A 19,913-nucleotide genomic window follows, 5' to 3' on the forward strand; every position below is an offset into this window, starting at 1 on the left:
TCAGAATATTAATATTTTGACAATGACACTGCTCTTGATTTTCTTTTTCTCTCCTTCCCTCAAAGTTAGCATACATGACTGAACAGACATGATCTTTTAAAAAACACAAATTGCATATTCAGGTGCTGTTCTCTTCTTTCACTAATTTCAAAGGTATAGTGGTAATTTCAACAAAATAACTCTCTTGGTTATATTTTAATTATAGTTGAAACAAAATCTTGGAATTTCTAAATTTCTTGACCATTTCTGTGAGAAAAGAGGAATGAAGGGGGATAGTTAAGAAGGTCAATGTATAAGCAACCACTGCCAATCTACTATATTCTAATTGGTTGAATTACCCAGTTACAGGAGTACAGGACAAAGAAAATGATGAAAGCAATAAATCAGTGCAAGAACAGCAGAAGAAGTGTGATTATAAACACTGGTGTCTTTTCAAAGCTACTACAAGAGTAGTGCAGAAAGCACCTGTAACTATGGTCTTGTACCTGTAAATTAAATCTGTTTACATATTTTGCTTATCTAGTTGAAGAATTAATCAGCAAAGTCATTATTAAAAGCGCGTTTATTTTTGCTGCCACGATAAGGCAGCATTCTCCATTTCTGTGAATGATTGGCATGCTATTACTTGCACTCTGGACAGACTTGTGAATACCGAAAAGGTACCTTGAGGCTAACAGTCAAAATATTACATGCAGAAATAACACTGTGAAGAGATCTTTTCAGCTCTTTCTGTAACAAAACACCTGGCATTCCACAGTTCAGTTGCAGTCCAAAAAGAGATAATATCAGTGAATAAAGAAAACTGTCTAATCAGTGTAAGACTTGATTTTCAGACGGTTTTCTTAATTTGAATTTTCCAATGCATTCAATAGAAGATGACCTTACACTGAGACTCTGGCTATAGTTTTCACTTAATCTTAAATTGAACAATTTTGTTTCCAAGTATCAGCCAGCTATGCTGGATTTGGCAAAGATGTCTTTAGAAAAGCTTTTGAACTATTTCAGGAGTTGTACTTGTTTAAATACAATTAGCAGAAAGGTCATCATAGGTTGAGATGTGGGATGTGTAGCACGAGATAACTGGCCTGCATTAAAATAAGGAAGCACTGCATGTATGAAGCACTGAAGTCTATACCATTTCAACCATCACTAATGGAAGTAACATGGAGATCTCTTTAGTCCCCATAGGGAATCTGGGCCTAACACAATTTTCAGTCATATTTTATGCAACAGCACAGAAAGGCTTACACACAGCTTTCTGAAAGATTAAATATTTCCTTGACCTATTTCTATTCACTGCAAGTCAGCTTTCCTTTATTCAGTATCTGTTCCCAGTCAAGCCTCAAATATGACTCCAAGGAGTCCTAAAAGGATTCTAGTGTTACAGGGCTTTGTTGTGCACACTGTTTGACAAAGCTTTGAGGAAAGAGGAAATGAATGGAGCTAATAACATAACCCACCTAACAATACCTTACCTTTTGTATTTTCACCTGTGTATGTGTATTGTGTCATTATCAGACTGACCTTACACCAAGACCATACCCTGCAAACCAAAGCCTTTCAGGATTACACTTTTCTTGGCTGTCTATGTTCTCCTACATAACTAAGTAGCTACTTAATTTTCTTAACTAATGAACCTGCAAGAGTGTGAATGTCTCTGTTCACAAATGACTGGGGGTTTTTGTTGGTTCTCCCCTTCTTTCTCCCCCATTTGAAAAAGTATATAAAACCTCAGACTAAATGTAAGCAGAAAGACAGTGAAATTCAGAGACTCCAGTCCACTCCAGACCTTTAACCTTTTTTCCCCACCTGGCTTGAGTGAATGGGGGATTTAATCTGCTTTTAGAAATTTGAACAGAATAACAACAAGTACATGAAAAGAAATGAGCTGAGAAATACAACATGGCTGACCATATTCCTTGTTAAATAAGCAGAACTGTATAAGGCAACATTGAACCATAAAGCAGAATTTGAAAACACTGTTTTCAACAAAAGATTTCCAGAAGTAGTCACTTAGTAAAAAAATCTAAATCAAGAATGCATTTCTATATCTTCCCCAGAAGCTACAAAGTGTTTCAGGGATGCTTTCACCATTATTAAATTTGAGTCAGAAAAAAGCTCATGAACGTGGGGTTTTTTTAATTTATCTTGAAGATCTGCATGACCTTTATGTAGATAATTTCCATGAGTATACCTCACTGAACTATGAAAAATGAGGAATATTAAGAACAGGTTTCACATATAAATTCAGAGAGTACCATGATCATATTCCCAAACATCAACATTTCTGAAAAAAACATCACAAAAATGTTCAATGAAACATTTCAAACTATAAATACATTTCATAAAAAACACCAGCATTTCACAAACAAGCCATGAATAGGAAAAAAGTTTCTAAAATAAATTATTCATTATAACTTATTCTCTCACAGATTCATATATAACATACTCAAAAGTTTTCCAAATGTTAACACAAAAGCAGACCCAAAACCAAATGAAAATCAAAAAACATTTTCTTTTTTAACCAGATGTGTGAAGAGTCGATGCAAGTGACTAATAAGATAACCATGTACCCTGACAGTTCAAGTATCCTACAAAGCCTTTAAATTTTAGTTCTCTCTTTAGCTACAAATATTTCATGTGCTGCTCAAGCCATCAAAGTAATTTAAATCATCTGCAGAACAGCTCCAGACCTGTGCTCCTGAGCATTTGAAGGAGGAAATAACCCTCAACCCTGCATCCCATTTCTTATAATTATTTAAGGCTTTTCTTTAGGTCTAAAAATAATTTCATAGAAATAGATGTTTCCTGGTTAAGGCATAGATATGATTTTTGGTTCAATTACATACACTTTCCCAGAGTGTTGCCCAGCTGCAGCACGGCAGCAGAGCACTAGGGCAGTGTCTGGACTGTCAAGGGCTGCTAGAGGTACAAGCTGACTAAGCTTTCACCACTGGTAGACAGCCTCCTCCATTGCTTAAAAGGCAGCTGCTGGTTCTCCCAGAACTCAGGGTCAATTTACTCCTGCCAGTTCAAAACTTTCCTGGCCTGAGACCTCTGCAGGACCAGCGGAAAAGCTTTAACAGTGTTGACATCAGCAAAGTTAATGCTTCCCTCTGCTTTCTCATACAAAATATCACACAGGAAACCTTGATATTTCCATTCAACTTCCTCAAATTGGCTACTGTAGTTTCTCTCCCTTTCCCAGTTGGTCAGTCAATGAACAAACCCATAGGAAGAAGACAATTCGAGCATCAACCTCCCCAGTGCCCACTGCAACCAAGCAGCAACACAATGTACAGGTGTAAAATAAGCACCTCCATAGGTGAGGTCTTACATGACAACTGGTGGAGCCATTCATATTTGGTGGAGTCATCTGTATGGGATAAAATCACCTATGTGACAAAGAAAAGCTGATGCCCAGTTCTCACAAAGCAAGGATTCACAGAAAATTTCCTTCAGAACTCTTCAAAGTCCACATGCAACCGGAACATTCAACCAAAATGTCAAATGAGACTCAGCCTAAAGTAAGCTCCCACTTGTCCCCACTGTAATATGAAGCAGTCAGGAGCAGTTGCTGTGATCTACAGACATGCTTCTATTGTGCCATGGTACCTGCTGCCGTCCACACAGCCAGTGATGCAGACAGAGGTGCAATTCCCCCCAGGACAGTACTAAAATAGCATTCTAGTAAGGTGTTAAGGGAAGAAGTATCACAAAAATGTACTGTCTATGTGACAACATGAATGATTACTGGATCCCATTAATGTTTTGATAAGTTTATGAATAGTGATGCCAGTATTTTGACCCAGTCCAAAATCTAGTATTTATATCCTCTTCACCCAGATTCTCTCCTTATTTCCAATTGGTAACATTACAAGTCAGTTCTTTCCCTGGGGTGTTATTGAAGGCATTTAAATAACTCCCTCATTTCATAATGTTTCATCTACCAAGAGGAATTTCTGGATTGAACCAAAGAATTGTTTAATATCATTTATATCCATTGATGAAGTGCTCTTTAAGGAAAGATACAGCACTATTAAGAATGTGCACATCTGCCCCCATAACACTAGCCTAAACCAGAATTCTAGACACTTTTTGGAGGAGAGAGGGAGGGAAGAGCTTGGTTAGCTGGGCAAAACTTTTCTATATGGCAAATACCTAACAAATATATCTATTTAAAAGGCAAAATCCATAAAGTATGTAAGACTGGAACCTTGCAATGTGGCAATCAATTTAAATAAGGTGAAGAAAATTCTTGGCCTAACACACTGTTCATAGCCAAGGTGGGGACATCTGCCACATTAGATCAATACCTTACATTTTAGAGGGTCTAATGGTATGACCATTATAATTATGTTAGTAACAAAAACCTGAGCTGAAACACATATGGTGAAAGCAACATTGGTGGTATCAAACACTTAACTCCACTTACTGCCATGATTGTTTAAGTGACTCTAAAGTGGAAAAAAACCACTTGGCCTGTACTGAGGCACTACACAATGGCTGCAGAAATTCTTTTGGAATAGAAGCAGAATGTAACACTGTCTGTTTTGGGGGTTTTTAAGGAAAAAAGGTCCTCCCATAATGTTTATGCTCTGACTTTAACTGCGCCCTATAAGAAAACACTTTGAAGAAGGCAGATCAAATTGTGAAAATTTTACGGGTTTTTGAACACTTTGAAAATTACGTTCTCAGATGATATTCACATGCAGCACCAGGATACCTTCATGACAGTTATACAGCACATGAAGTGAATTGAATGTATAAATTTATATGAACACATTCTAACATTCAACTCAGTCCAATCACAGAACCACCAACCAGCCACTACAAGTTTCTATCCTTTGATTTCACAGAAAAAAACACTTGTTGGTGGTATGTATCTTATTACACTTCTAATTATCAAGGCTTTCTCATAAATGGAGTATCCATATACTGCTGAAAGAATACACATATTCTTTTAGATTTTATAGTATCAGAGACTATCACAGATTCATAGATTACAAAGTATTTTGTCAATTTTACGATGTTTACAAACATGATGAACTTGCATTGAATGAGAGGGAGAATATTCATTTACCCAACTCTTCACACTCTGAGAGATTTTATAATACATTTGGCAAATGAAAGGGAGAAGTGAGGAGCTTCTGACAGTGAAGTAGTAATGCAACATTTTATTTTCTATTGGTATGATTATTCATTTTTGTTTATCAGTCAAGATACAAAGTCACATTTATTTTTAAACTTCCCCCTTTAATCCAGAGTTGGATACCAGCTGGTAGTCTTCTTAATATTATAATAAAAACACATGGATTGAGCTAGAAATAAAAACTAGCATTTGATTGTTTTAGGTACATCCTTTTTCCCATGGATTCAAGCCCTCTGCAAAGAAATATTAATTAATCCATAAAAGTTTAAGAAATAAGTTAAAATATTCCAAATAAAAAATGCATAATTTGAATTTGTAAGGTTTATGCTTGGTAATTCTATTTTTTCTTTATTTAATGTTTTACTATTAATTTTTAAATTGAGATTACAGTAAGTTCTGTTCACCTTAAGGTCCTCTCTGTGTACAATGCAAAAACTTGGGGATTAAGTGAGAGGAAGCAGAATCTTCAGCCGCCAACTCCACATTCCCAGCAGTCCAGATGACAGAATAGAGCAACTTGGCTACTTGGAACTGTGGCCAAACATTTTCCAATACAGAACAGGCTAAAGCCTCTGATGTAAAACACATGTATGAGCTCATTTCTCATGTAATGACACTGTACTGAACAGCATTTAATTACATACATAATTAATACAGGTGTGCACACCCTCCTGTAGCATCCCTACAAAGTGCACACACGTCCACACACAGAGCAATACAGCAGTGAAGAACATTTCCATCTTTATCCTTTTCCTCCTATGCAATTAAATAGATCTCCAGCTCATTCACAGTTCTCTCACATTCATATTTTTTGCCTCAGTAAAATATGATCAGAGCTCTCAAGTAAAAAAAATCTGAGAAGCAAAGTGAATTTCACCTTACATTTCTGAAAAGCAGAATAAACAAAAGGTTTAAACATGACATACAAAAAGGAGTACTCAGCAAGCTAAGTTTTTGAGACTACAGACACATACAACAGGCATACATCAGGAGTGGGTTTGAGTTTACAAACTGGTGCTCAAAATGAGCTGTGTTTATCACAGCAGAGCAAGACATTTGACTACTTTCTTTGTGGCAATTAGCAATAGGTATATTTTGTTATTCCTCAGTATCTTTCTGCCCCCTAATCAGTATGTATACGTGACTCTACATGCTATTACTTTTGCACTTACTCCTTAGAGCCATTAAATAGAGTGGAGAACCAATGTCTAGGATGATCCTTCCTAAAATCAGTATCCTGTGACCTGAATGCAAAATGTTAATTTCCAGGTGGGCAGGGTTAGCAGACACTGCTGTTTTTCTAGTCACACACTTTCTGAACACCACATAGAAGTTGTTGCAGCACTGCTGTCTGGCTTCCCCCTGCACGGTACTTACGTGATGGTGTCAATCATATCCAGTCCCATTTCAACACAGCAATGAGCATGATCTGTTTTGGGCTGGGTCAATCCTGATACACAGTAGTAACAGTCCCCTAGGATTTTTATTCTTCTGCAATGATTTTCCTTTCATAAAAACAGAATAGGAAAAGTTTTACTGTTCATATAAATATCCCAATATTAACAGGGTAAAATCTTCTCCAAAACTATGCAGCCATGTAAGGAATCTTTTTGTGGTCAAATGAAGTAATTGACAGTTCATGAAATTTGGGTTTCTTGTACACAACAGCTGACATAGACACATTTGTTTATTTATTTATAGACACATACGTATGGCACATCAGTCCTGTGTTGTTCTACACACATGGGTTAACACTGCTTAAAACCATAGCTCTGAACAAATAGTATTGTCTTGCCTTCACGCTAGGTCAGTATGAATTCAAGATTTGCAATGAGACTTCATTTCTGTATGAACTCAGACCAAAGGACAGAAGCCAAACCACTCTTGAATATCAGGAAATGCTTGCACTCTGAGAAGCTTTTGTTCCAAATTCAGTTCAAATTTAACAGAAAAGATTATATATTTATCTGTAAAGGTACACACATTTGTGCATTACTAATTTGTAAATCACAATTTACAATACAGCATGATCAGTATGACAGACTTGCAGATCAGAAGCTACAGTCAGTTTGCATTACCATCAAATTTATCTCCTGTTTGCAAGAAGTTTAATTTCTACAGCAAAAGGGATCTGGCTAAATCCATTTAAAAAAACCCCAGTGATGGCATGTGATGATTGCTACCTCAGTCTGAGCAGAAAGTTCATTTCTAAACAGAGAGCACGTAACAAAATGCCTTTAAGAAAGCAGTACCTTTAACTAACAAACTACGAGAAGACATGAAGAGATGATGGTATCTTTTGTAACTAGACTATGGCAACTTCTACACATTTAGACTTTGCCACAGAAAAGTAAATAACCTTGCTAAATTAATCCAACTTACACAGCAGGGAGTACGACAGCAAGTACCATGTAAAATTAACTGTGAAGAATATGATGCAAGGGGATTAAAAACAATTTGATTCCTTCCCCAGCAGTGTTCTATGTAGACTTGACTTCAGCAACCCAGAAGATGAGGAAAAAAAAAAGGGTTGGTGGTGACAGAATTTCAAATTTCTATGACAAAAATACCTAATCATAGAATCATACTTGCTCAGTTTCTCATATAGACAAATATTCTCATCCAGTCACCTGCCTACAAGAATTAAAGCCTTTCTGAGTCGACCACACTCTCCACATCATTACCCATTTCCAGCTCCAAAGCAATGGTTATGCCTACAGTGATCCTTTTCTCCCTGACATGTGTCCATATATACCAACATTTGGGGCTTGTTATTACACTTTTCCAGCTGCACGAACTCCCATGCCTCTCTTTGTAAATCACACTGAGTATTGAACAAATACTACATAACAAAAATTACCTCTGTTCACATATGGAGAAAATTATGCTGAAAAACAAAAAAAACCCGTTTTTTCTACTTCGTTTTATAAATTAAGCAACAAATTCAGATCTTGACTCAAAGAAGAGAGCTGTCTTTTTGGGTAAGCTTAAGTAGTAAAGAAGGCTTTTCCAACAGTGATTACTTAATATTTCTTCTGCTGTACAGTAGGATTTTAAATATACCCCTAATTATCATTGCTAATACATATTTTAATGAATACAAGCATATTTTAGAAAGATTATCACCAAGGCCCAAAGAGTATACCCACAGTCTACAGTCAAAAAATGCCTCACCAGTTTTAGCTAGACTTTTTTGAGATCCTTGGCTAAATGGTATTATATTAGAAAAATAATTATCCATGCACAGAAAGTAATACATAGATCTCAAAGTCCATCTTGACACAAAAAGTCCTAATTCAAGTTTTTTGGACAGAATTCACTATGTTTTTTAATAGAAACCACAAAGTTTTTACTAGATAGTACAACTTTATATTGTCAATTTTTTTTTAAATTTTGGGTAAATCTTGAATCAGTAGTTAAAGCTGAAACCTGCTTTCCAAAATAAATCCTATTTTGGCCCACACTTTAAAATCCTCTATAAGGCTGTTTTCCTCTTCACATTTGGTATGCATTATTTGTGACCAGGCAATGTCTATTTGAGCCATAGGAAAGCTATTCATAATAAACATTTCAATAACCTGGGGTGAACAACACATACATATTAATCAATCAGTGATTTCTCCTACTAGTGTCTACCTCTCAAATGACTCATTTCTTATAACTGGGTAACAGCCTAGTAGACAGTTTAAGAAATAAAAAAACCCTCCCAAAACAGAGATTAATCCATTACCACTTTTCCAAGTCCATTTATTGTTTGTGCAGGGGATAAATAAAAAAAAATAATTGAGGCAGTATTTTCTGGAGAGATATTTATCTTGATGGAAGGCATATGGCTACATCACCTGATGTTTTTAAGACCACTACGCCGTTTCTTCCTTGTCAGATATTATCCTCACTGCCCTGATTTATAATAGTCAATTAATACACAGTAAACTCAAGAAAAATTATTTGTTTACTTTTTCTTGACACATGAGGCATATTTTCAGGAAAAAGTCACAGTGCAGCTTTGTAAAAACAATCTTGATTGATATGCAAATTAATAAAGCAACCCCCTTCCCTCTCATTTTGTTTCCTCAGCAACTTCCAAAGAAGCCTTTGACTCATCCATATTTTTCACATTTGTGTGATGAATTCAAGTGTTATAGTTACAAATTCTAGTTGCAATCGATAGAAGCAATGTCTGTTTAGAAACAACTGATAATTTGGCTTTATGCACGTGACAGAAAGCACTAGAGATTGCTAGCACTGCATTAGCCAGGCAGCTTGTCCATCTGCGGTGTCTCACTAAGATGCTTCCAAGTGGATCTCCAGAAATCCCTCCGGCACAACTGTCAGTCACAGGATTTGGCAGTGTGTAGTGGAAACCCAGCTCAAAAAGCAGAGGATACTTCAAAGTTGCCAAGAGCTTTCTTTACACTTTCAGACAAGAACTTTATAAAGTAGCTCATTCTATCTATCTGTTAGGCAGAAGAAGGAGGGGGAGTTCTGTTTGAAACAGCTCTGGGGTTTTGCTGTTGTTGCAGTTCTTTAACACATTTTGCAGAAAGAGTGAAGTCTGTCAACTTAGACGGAAATACTGAGAATTCAGACTATTAACTCCACATTCTTGTACTACAGAAGTTGTTTTGCACACTCAGGATAAGGCTATTTTTTAATAAAAAGGGCAAAGATTTTACTGTTTGTAAAAAGGTTTTTTATATATATGTATATGTCTGTATGTGTGTGTGTATACATAGATATACATATATATACATACATACATACATATATATATATATATATATACACACACACACACATATAGATTTGACTCAAGGAAATAGCAAAGAAGCTGTCAGCCTTCTCCCAGCAAAACATAAGCATAAGCAGACAGTCAGATGTTCTCTAAAACAGATTGTACTGAGTAAGTGTAAAGACTTTTAAAGGAGGATATTTCTCAGATGTCAGACTGCAGCAATCCTTGTTGTTGCTGGGATTGGAGCTTATTTAGTTTTTTTAAACAGGCTATCAAAGTAAGTAATTGTTATGTAAACAGATCCAAAGTCAGGATCAATTTTTGTTACTTGTTACAGTGGCTGGTAGAAGAGCCTCTTTAAAGCTTTTATTTATTTTAGAGATGGCAAAAGCCAATGACAGAGTCACAGATCTTCCATCTGCCACTGCAACAATCTATGTATTTCTACATACTCATGTGCCATCATGGTATGTGATGCCTATCAAAGAGAGCCAAAAGGAAGGTCAGATAGACTACAACTTTAAAAAACAAGATTTTAAACGCTAAATGTTGAACTCTGCCTTGTAACTCCATGAACTGCAGTGGAATTGCACGAAGGATGAGTCTGACCTTGCGGGATTTAATTGCAATATATTTTATGCTTATTATATGCACACGTATCTTCGTCAGCAAGCCTGCTAGCAAGCCTACCTGATTTGCATGTGTGCTCTTCAGACTTTTTCTGGAATCACCCAGACTTTATTCCTGGAATCATACTCTACGAGTAGGAGGGATTTTAATTATCCACAAATTAGAAAGACACATTCCTAATAAAAACCTGCGTCACCTAAAGTACATAAAAAGTTTCTTTACCATATCCAGCCAATTTGGATTTAGTTATGCTTTGCAGAGGTAGAGGAAAGATTAGTGAGGCCTACAAGAAGATGCATAAGCAGTGATTAATTTACCCTAACTCAGATCCTACCAGTCTTACACACCCTCAGCATGGTATGGACATGAGCAATAACATGCAGTTTTGATTAGGCTAGAAAAATGTGAACAGGAATTTGGTCACTATCTACAGTGCTTAGTGATTGCAAAGTCTTAAAGATAAAAAAAAAGAAAGCAGGAAAACAAAATCAACACATGTTCAAGTTCAGCTATTTAAGTGTTGGGAAAAAAGGGAGGAGATTTATTAGGCCTGGACTTGTACAGACAGCTTCACAGTGTCAGCATCCTCACCATACCCCCAGATGTCAGCACCAGTGAGATCTCTGGATATTGCCCCTGCATAGCTGCAAATTAGTACAAGAGCAGCACTGCATGAAGCAGAGGAGTGGAAGGATATGGATGCACTGGCAGCACAGGAAACAGCTCTTGAGCTAAAAACCCCTTCATGCCTTCCCCATCCACTCACTGCCTGAAGCTGTTTGAATCTGGGGGTGGGGGAAATTGTGCTACTCACTGAAAAAAAGCTATCTCAGTGTTTTCTTCACATATTAAAGAGAAGACTTTGGTAAAGGGAAATGTCTAAGTGCAAATCTCTGATGGCTCGATTTTCACCGAGAGTAGAATTAATTCTGGGGTGGAAGTGGTGAACTGTGAGGGCTGAAGAGGGAATACAGTTGAGTTTCCTAGCTCTGCTATCAACAGCTTCATCCCTGGGGTCAGGCAGTGCCACAGAGCGGCATGATCACCTTCCCTTGGAGGTGTTCAATGAGCCAAAGGAAGATCAGTGACCCAGAGGAAAGAATCGTTCACAGAAGTACTTCTCTGGGCTTTTACCCTTCACATTTGTCTTCTTACTTCTTGGATTATCAGTCATTTTCATTAGGAAAGGCCCTTTCAAACAGCTTCCTCTGAGCAGGTTACTGTGCTCAGAACGGTTTTATCAGGTAGGCAAAGAGGATCAAATTTTCAATTCATATTTAGTCAGTATGGCATTATGTGTTTCAGGGAAACTACAGTAATTTATACCAGCTGTCCCTCTTTTCCTCAGGGACCCAAGCCATAATTAAATAATCCAGGTTAACCACATCACAGTTACAGTCCTTCCTTTGTTATTACCATGTAAAATGTCTATTGGGGGAAAAAATGCAAAACACCTCTAAAATTCCCAAGGATATGAAAGTATAATGAAATGCACTCCCTCTTTATCTCTCTTCACAAACCTAGAATTCCATTCTGCTTCCAAAGAAGTCTTGAGAATGGACAAAATAGGATTCACCATTACCACTGCAATTTACTTTCAATATATATAGAGTGTGCAGCATAGTTAACATTTATAGCATTTTATGCCAAAGTGTTATTAATCTAATTAGAAAAATTGGTTCAGAAAGCTTTAAGTCACTCCAGAAATTGTCATATACTACAGATGCATATAGAGATGCAAAAGGCTTGCAGAAAGAACCATATTTTTTGTTACATCCTCTGAAGATGAAATGATGTATTTATTCAATTTCATTTCATTATAGCTGTTCATTGGATTGGAACAGAATCATAAAAAACTATATTTTGACTATCACTATATATATATATATATATATATATATGGATCCATGTGCTTATGTGTATGCACAACATGCAGACATACAGTTGTGCAAGTTCACGTACACCCTCTTGCATATATACACAACATATGGAATAAGTGTAAATTTTTTTATTCATTCCCTGTAGTACTGATGTATTAACCAGAGTGGCTCAGGCTGACAGTTATGGGCCAAACAGTTTTGAGCTCCCCCTTTTAAAATACTTGAATAGAGACTGGTAGAAGATATCTGGGTGTTGATACCTCTCCCTGGCATTACTAGTCCACTCCTTCCTTTATGCAGAGGTATAGTCACTGCTCCAAGCACCTTTGGAAGGACACAGTACAGTGTTCTGCTGTTAAGGAAATGGTGAAGGACAAATCACCCTTCTTCGGGGTCATAGAAAAAAAGACAGCAAACTTTAGTTGGAAGGCTCTACAGTGCAACTAAGCAATACTATACCAAGTTATCAAGTTCAGTGAATGACAGGGAGATATTCTTTGTATGAGATCAGTTTACATTTTTGACATTTTCACTTATTTACTATAATTAATTTCCGTATAAAATTAAAGAAAACATAAAAAGCCCAACCAAAAAGCCAAACGCAACAAAAACTTTCCATTTTTTCCCCCTCAACTCTGTGACTCTTTTGTGCATAAAAGATTTTTAAAGAAAAACAAAACTGAAATAATTCCATGGAAAGGACAACCAAGTGAAAGTCTTTTAGACTACTGCAGTATTCTCAAAAGATACAGCTAGGTGCAGAAAAAGATGAAAACATGAGTTTAGATTCACATGCAAAACAGTCTTTAGAACTCTACCTTGAAACTCTTTTGAAAGGACCTTCATTCTCTGTCAATGAAAAGTGAGCCTACTTAGGATAACTTTTAAAAGCCAGATCTATGAAAATCATAGAATCACTGAATATTTAAAGATCTTCTGGTTCCAGCTATATGGACAGGGACACCTTTGATTAGACCAAGTGGCTCAGAGCTCCATGCAACCTGGCCTTGAAGACTTCAAGAGATACGGCATTCACAACTTCTCTGGCCCACCTGTGCCAGCATTACACCACCCTAATCTTAGAGATTTCCTCCTTATGTACCATCTAAATGTACTCTTTCAGATTAAACCCTTTTTGACCCTTTGTCCTGATGAAGTCCTTGCTGACAATTTTATAAATTCCCTTTCACATACTGAAAGGCCTCAATGAGACCTCCCTGAAGCCTTCACTTCTCCAGGCTGAATACCAAACCTCTCAGTCTCTTTCAGCGTTCTGATCATTTTTATTACTCTCTTCTGGACGCATTCTAACAGCTCTAGGTCTCTCTTGTGCTGGGGGCCCCAGAGCTGGATGCAGAGTCTACTCACACCATCTGCAACTTTCATTAATGATACACAATAATTTCATTTATCATATTCCTTTTTTTTTCCAGTAAAACAAAATAGATTTACGAACAGGGTTTCTAGATTTGTAGTATCCAAATCTATTTTAGTGACTATGTTGAATGTGGGCCACAACATGTGAGAGATTATTGAAGCCAGCTTATCAGATAAACTTCATAGTCAAATCCTAAGTGTAATGAAGTGACATGGAAACCACTGCCAGCTCAATTACATTGCAGAGTGCCAATACTGCTAATACACTTATGAAAACTGTACAACTCATTAGAAAATTTCACTGAACCCTGTCAATTGCTACAAACATATTTTACCATTTTTTCACTCAGGTTTTGAACTGTGGGTTAAAAAATTGAAACAACTATTTTAATAATCTTTTAATGGAATAAATCCTACAAATAGTAACTTCATCAACTTACATTAGTTCCTGCACATCTGCTAGTCCCAGCACAAAAGCCTTGAGAATGAACTAACTTCAATACTCCAGAGTTCAATTTAGCAGAGTAATGAAGACATACTGCAATAAGAGTTAGTACAGACTTAACAAGAAGAGCTTCTACAGAGTGGCAGAAACTAGGAAAGGAAAACAAATCTGGTTATGGTATAGAAGCTGCCACAAAAAATGACTTGATAAACTCTGATAGAGGAAAGCTGGCCATCTCCAGATGAGCATATGTAAACTTGCAATTTAGTAATATGTTTGTGAAGTAATCACAAATTATCTACCATCATGGGAGCCATATAATGCATACACAAATGTAGAAATATTCAGGACAGCTATAAAAAGGATATTTTGTTTCAAATGCTTTCCCTCAATTTTATTGGCAATTATATAAGTTGATCTGCAATAACCTACTGGTTCTTGGCCTAACTTTTCTGTGCGTTTCCATTCTCACAATAAATTCCTTCCTTACTCTACATGAAGCGTAATTTTATGCAACTAGAATGTTGTATGCTTTTAGTCCTGGAGACTGATAACTTATTTAACAGTCATATATGTTAATTTACTTGGAATGAAAAACGATTTTAGCAAGGATATTTTACACAAATATCATGACTGACACGTACATTTGTCTCCTTTCTAGCTTTTATTAAGTATCCTTTCAGATTCTGTTTTTTTGTGAAGATATGTCCCAGCAGAACCATGCCTAAAACACACACACTAAAATGTTGAAAAATTAGACCTTAAATTTCAGGAAATTGCTAGTTTTCTAGATTCCAGAAATGCCTTTTTCTATACTAACTGCATAGTCAAAATAATTAGTTTCAGTACAAAGGCTCACACTTCAAGAATCTGAAGCTGATCACAATAATCCAATACAGTCCTATACAAAGATGCAAACCTCAGAGTTGCAGCATACAAACTCAGAAAGAATTTGGTAATTGACCACAAGCATGTAAATTACGACATGTGACAATGAACGAGCATACCAAGCACAGTGTCCTCTTCCCAAAAATATATCTTAAAATAGGCAAGATCTAACCTTGCCCATTTATGTTTTCCTACAATGCTTAAAGTGTGTGTGTTAATTTTCTCCCTGGAAAACTGTCCCCCAGAGACTAATTTTAGCTTCACTCCATGCACACACCATTAATTCCTGATTCTATAGAGTCACAGGCATTTTCATTAAGACCACTTTAATTGAAAAGTTTACTTCCTTAGATCTCTCCAGGAGACCTCTCCAAAAGGCTGTTCAGAACTGGATTCAAGCTTATGTTGATGATCTGCCTCAGTGGAATCCTGTGTCTGTGCTGACTCACAAGGGGGATTGGGGAGAAAAGTCTCCTTAAAATTAGCCTTTATACATATCCACCCTCGCAAGTGCACATCAATTTCCACAAAGGAAGGTTACACAAGTTTATACCTATGTTTTCCAGCACTAACTTACCCATGTTAGCCAGCCCACAAAACTTTGTTCATTTTATATTTTAAAAATACATCATAATCATCTTTATATAAATTAAAGGCATTCTATAGATGAAGTAGAAGCAATTTCTTAGAGTGATTGCTTCTAGGAAAAGCTAGTTCAGTGCTCAGCAAAGAACTGACTGTTCTTGACACAGTAAAAAAACACACAAGCTGAATAAAAATATCACTTAATGACTCTTTGCCTGAGGTTCAGAAAGAATGTTTAGTTCAGTATGTTTGAGCCTGAAGATGTACAAAAAGCCACTTCAGTGACATTGAAATATGTAAAGTAAAAATTGTTCACTGCTAAGAAGGCAATCAGGGAAGGATACTAAATTAAAATGGAAATAAATTAAAATAGATTAAGCCTACAAATACTAAGAGAGCCTGGAGGTATAGGTAACTAAATGGAAAAAACAAGGAAATCATGTGTACTAGTCCACCTAATAGATGAGATGCCAAAAGTGGCAAAAACAAGTAAGAACTTTCATTCAGAATATCAGAATTCTCATATCCTTTGAAAAGCATCTAAAATTCATGTATCCTTGTCCACTTGTAAATGAAAAGTCTTAGAAGTCCAAGATGCAGTAACATGGAAGTTAAAAGGTAAATAAATGAATCTGTGAACACAAATAATTAATTTTCCATGTAGATTAGATGCCATAAGTATGTAAGAATAATCTACCTCAGAAAAGAGCAAATAAATAGATCAAAAACTTCTCTAAAAATCAAACCTATTTTATTACAATGCAGAATGCTGAAGAAGTTTCTATTAAGATGATTTATTATAGGTAAAATATTTTGGGCATATCTAAATGGTATAACAACGTAATAGAGCTTTGACCATGACAGTTCCCAAGCAGGGCCATGTGCAGCTCTGTGTGACATTACTCGGGTAATGGCCCTGAGAATTTTCCTTGTCCACAGTAAATCCATGCCACAGTTAAAGCAAGAAGAGAAAATTCAGTGAAATATATAGTGCATTAAATTAACAAGGCACCCAGCCTAAGTGTCATGTGTACAAGAATTTCTTGGAAACATAAATCCAGCATAATGAAAATGATTGTATCTCATTAAAATTTGTCACTCTTACAAGTAAGCTGAAGAATGACAAACTGAAAGCTAACTATAGAATCAAAGGTTGATTGCAAGTCATCTGAAGACCTCATGTGAAGATCAGTTGCTCCAAGCATTTATTGCTAATAAGTAATGCAGAAGGACTACCAGTAGGATGAAATTGGAGACTGCACAAATCTGCCCTTGCTTAGCTGAAGGAAACCAAAAAACTTCAAAGAAACAGCCAGAAGTAAGTAAACTGAGCCTGGGCAGCAAAAATAAATCCAATAGAAATCAAGGCAAAATAATTCTTTTCATTTGAACTAGTCCTAGGCTTTATGAGAAACTTGACCAACTGCACATGTTCAGAAAGGTGGCATGCTATCGTTATATGCAGTCCCACAGTCCCAAGGGATCCCTTGCATGGACAAACCTCCAAAATGCTTTTATCAGGGTGCCTAAGACTGTGACATTAGAAGACTTCAGTAACCAGACATACAAATGAATCCTGAGGCTTTATAACAGCACCTTCCCATGTGGATTCTCTGATGCTTGGCTAGGATGAAGCCGCACTCCTACAAGGATACTAATATTGACATTAATTTTTGTTGAACTTTGTATTTTTGAAACCAACATTCCTATCTTCAAAGGGACTGAATTTGGCCCTATGACTCAAAAGTTATCGAGACCACCACAAAATCCTATATAAAATATGATGACCTACGATTGTTTCTTTCAGAGAAACAGAAATCATGCCATCATTTTCACGGACCACCTGGACAATGCTCTTAGTCATAGTTTAGTTTTAGGTAATAGAGCAAGGAGCAGGGATTTTGAATTCATGATCCTTATGGAGTCCCTTCCAACTCAAGATATTCTATGACTTTAAGTACTGTATTCTGACCATCTCTTTTCCAGCACAGTTCAAAGACTCTGATTTACAAGGTAAAACAGACTATGTAGGAACAAAGTTTCAAAAATATCTTTTCTCTAGAGTTGAATAAAAATGAAAGGACATGATAAAAGTACAAATCAGTTCTAGCAGGGAGTAAGAGGAGTTTTTCCCCTCTCTGTTAACAGAATGCACAAGTACACTTTCAAAGGAATTGAGTGACAATATACTGAAACCTAAGGTTTGCCTTCAGAACTCCCTTTCATGAGCTGTAGCTATATTTGAAGCTATTGTGATTTAAAAAAAAAAAAAGAAGAAAAAAAACATGCAGCATTTCAATGAGAGCAAAACTATATGCCTTACCAAAAAACCCAAAAACCCCAGCATATAGAAAGAAAGAAATAAGTAATGGTAAAAAGCATGAACCAGCTTCTAAATGTCAGAAGGACAAACTTTAGCAGAACTATACTGTCAAAAAGCAGACTCACTATTCCTACAATATGTCAATGTGCCAAACTGCCAAGATTCTTCATGGAGCTCCCAGCAAATATATGCTGCCTTACACTTATTACACTTCCCACAATGGTGGCAGGGATTCTTTTTAAGCATTACATTTTTAAGACAGGGCAATTTTTGTAACAAGGGTGTCAGAAACTGCCCCTTCCAGTTGACATTCCTTTCTAAGAAATAGCAGCATGCACATTCACAGATTGTACTTTAGTAGTCACAGGGAGCATATCTATCACTGTTACACTTTTTAAAGTCCCTGCAGTTTCCTCCTTGATCATTCCAAATACTAAAGCACAAGACAGTTTTAAAAATTGTCCCAGTCCTCTGTTTTGACCTAACAATGAATATCTAGAAACTGTTTTAACCAAGAGATCAGAATCCTTCTGAAAAAAAATACACTTCTCAGCACATTTCTCTGACTTCAGGAGACACGATTACAAGTCTCCCTTAATCATAGTCCAAGGTGCTAGGAAAGCTTGTACATCCTGTCCTTAATCACACCTCAAAACAGCACAATCTGAACCAGAAGTACAGCTAAATAGCAAATCTTCCTCACATAACTGAAAGAAACCATGAGACTTATTTGAAAATTTAGGAAAAGAATCCTTGGAGGCTGAACAGAAAATCTAAGGCTTTTTAGCTCCTCTGCTACCTCTGAACTGCTTCTTCTCTGACCAACAACTGACCTCACACATCAAAAGCTGTCACCTGCCTGGTACCCTGCCTTCAGTGACACCTCCAGCTGGCAGTACTAGGCCACTGCTAAGGGAGCAAGCATGGTCGGATGGCCATGTCCCCAGCTTTAGTGTCATGCCACATGGCGTAGGCTTATATATTTCTGTGTGCGCATGGGTGACCTTGTGTTATGTCACAATACTTCCATGTTATTAAATTGTTATGCGTTTCAAGTCTATGAAGACTCTATGAATGACAGCATAATAAGTTTTCAAATAACTTACTGGATTTCTGATTGACATTTGAAGGATGAAATTCAGTGATGAAATTCAGTAATTAAATTACATTAAGGAGACTATTTGAACTTCATCAGCCATTTAAGCTCTTTCCAATGACTATTCACAAGGAAGCCCATTTTACTTCTAAGGTATCCAGCTATGAAGTACTCTGGGCTGGGGAAATGTGGGCTCTACGAGACACTGCCAGTAGTTCCCGTATGAATTGGTTACACAAAGACTTATGAATACTTTACAAATTCATACCAAAAATGCCCATACTTCCATTGCATCTCTACTCAGCATCTAAATTAATCTTCTGATTTCCTTGGAAAAAGGAAACACACAGTTTCTTTCTGTTATGGCTTGAACACCTAATGCAAATCAGGACATAGCAGTCAAACAAATGATAATCCAGTTAACTAAGAATAGGTCTCCCTCAACCCTAGCATCTTGGGGAGCAGAAGACATCTTTCTCCTTGGGGTACTGGAGAGCTGTTTATCAAGAGGGAGATAGAGATGCCAAATGTCCACCACACTTTAGATCTCTCATGTGAAAGACTGCACAGAGAAGTGAGTTTGGACTGAAAAAACATGGATGCTGTTTATGTTCAGGGCCTAAAGAAATATGTTCTCTAGGCTGTTGCACAGAGTCTGAAGACAAAATAGCTAGATAGAGTAGCATAATTTATGTGGAAGTGATACTTCTCAGCATGGCCGGCAGACAAGATAGATTTGATGAAGTTCTGCTTTGTTCAAGGGAAAAACACATTTTCAGCGTCTTGTTAAATGTAATTTGAA

At 36.7% G+C, this 19,913-nt stretch overlaps 1 protein-coding gene across 4 annotated transcripts in view; it reads right to left on the reverse strand.

Annotated features, from left to right (window-relative positions):
- The window catches only part of ADCY1 (adenylate cyclase 1), a 163,499-nt gene that overhangs the window by 68,415 nt on the left and 75,171 nt on the right, over positions 1–19,913 (reverse strand). For all 4 annotated transcript variants that reach the window (XR_011697676.1, XM_071553426.1, XM_071553427.1 and 1 more), the window contains exon 5: positions 6,530–6,657. Coding sequence is in view for 3 of the 4 variants with exons in the window: in XM_071553426.1 (XP_071409527.1) it covers positions 6,530–6,657 (128 nt within the window). In the remaining variant the exon portion in view is untranslated. The remainder of the gene's footprint in view (positions 1–6,529; positions 6,658–19,913) is intronic.

The sequence above is a fragment of the Pithys albifrons genome, chromosome 4 (assembly GCF_047495875.1).
Source record: "Pithys albifrons albifrons isolate INPA30051 chromosome 4, PitAlb_v1, whole genome shotgun sequence".
In the NCBI taxonomy this organism is placed as follows: Eukaryota; Metazoa; Chordata; class Aves; order Passeriformes; family Thamnophilidae; genus Pithys; species Pithys albifrons.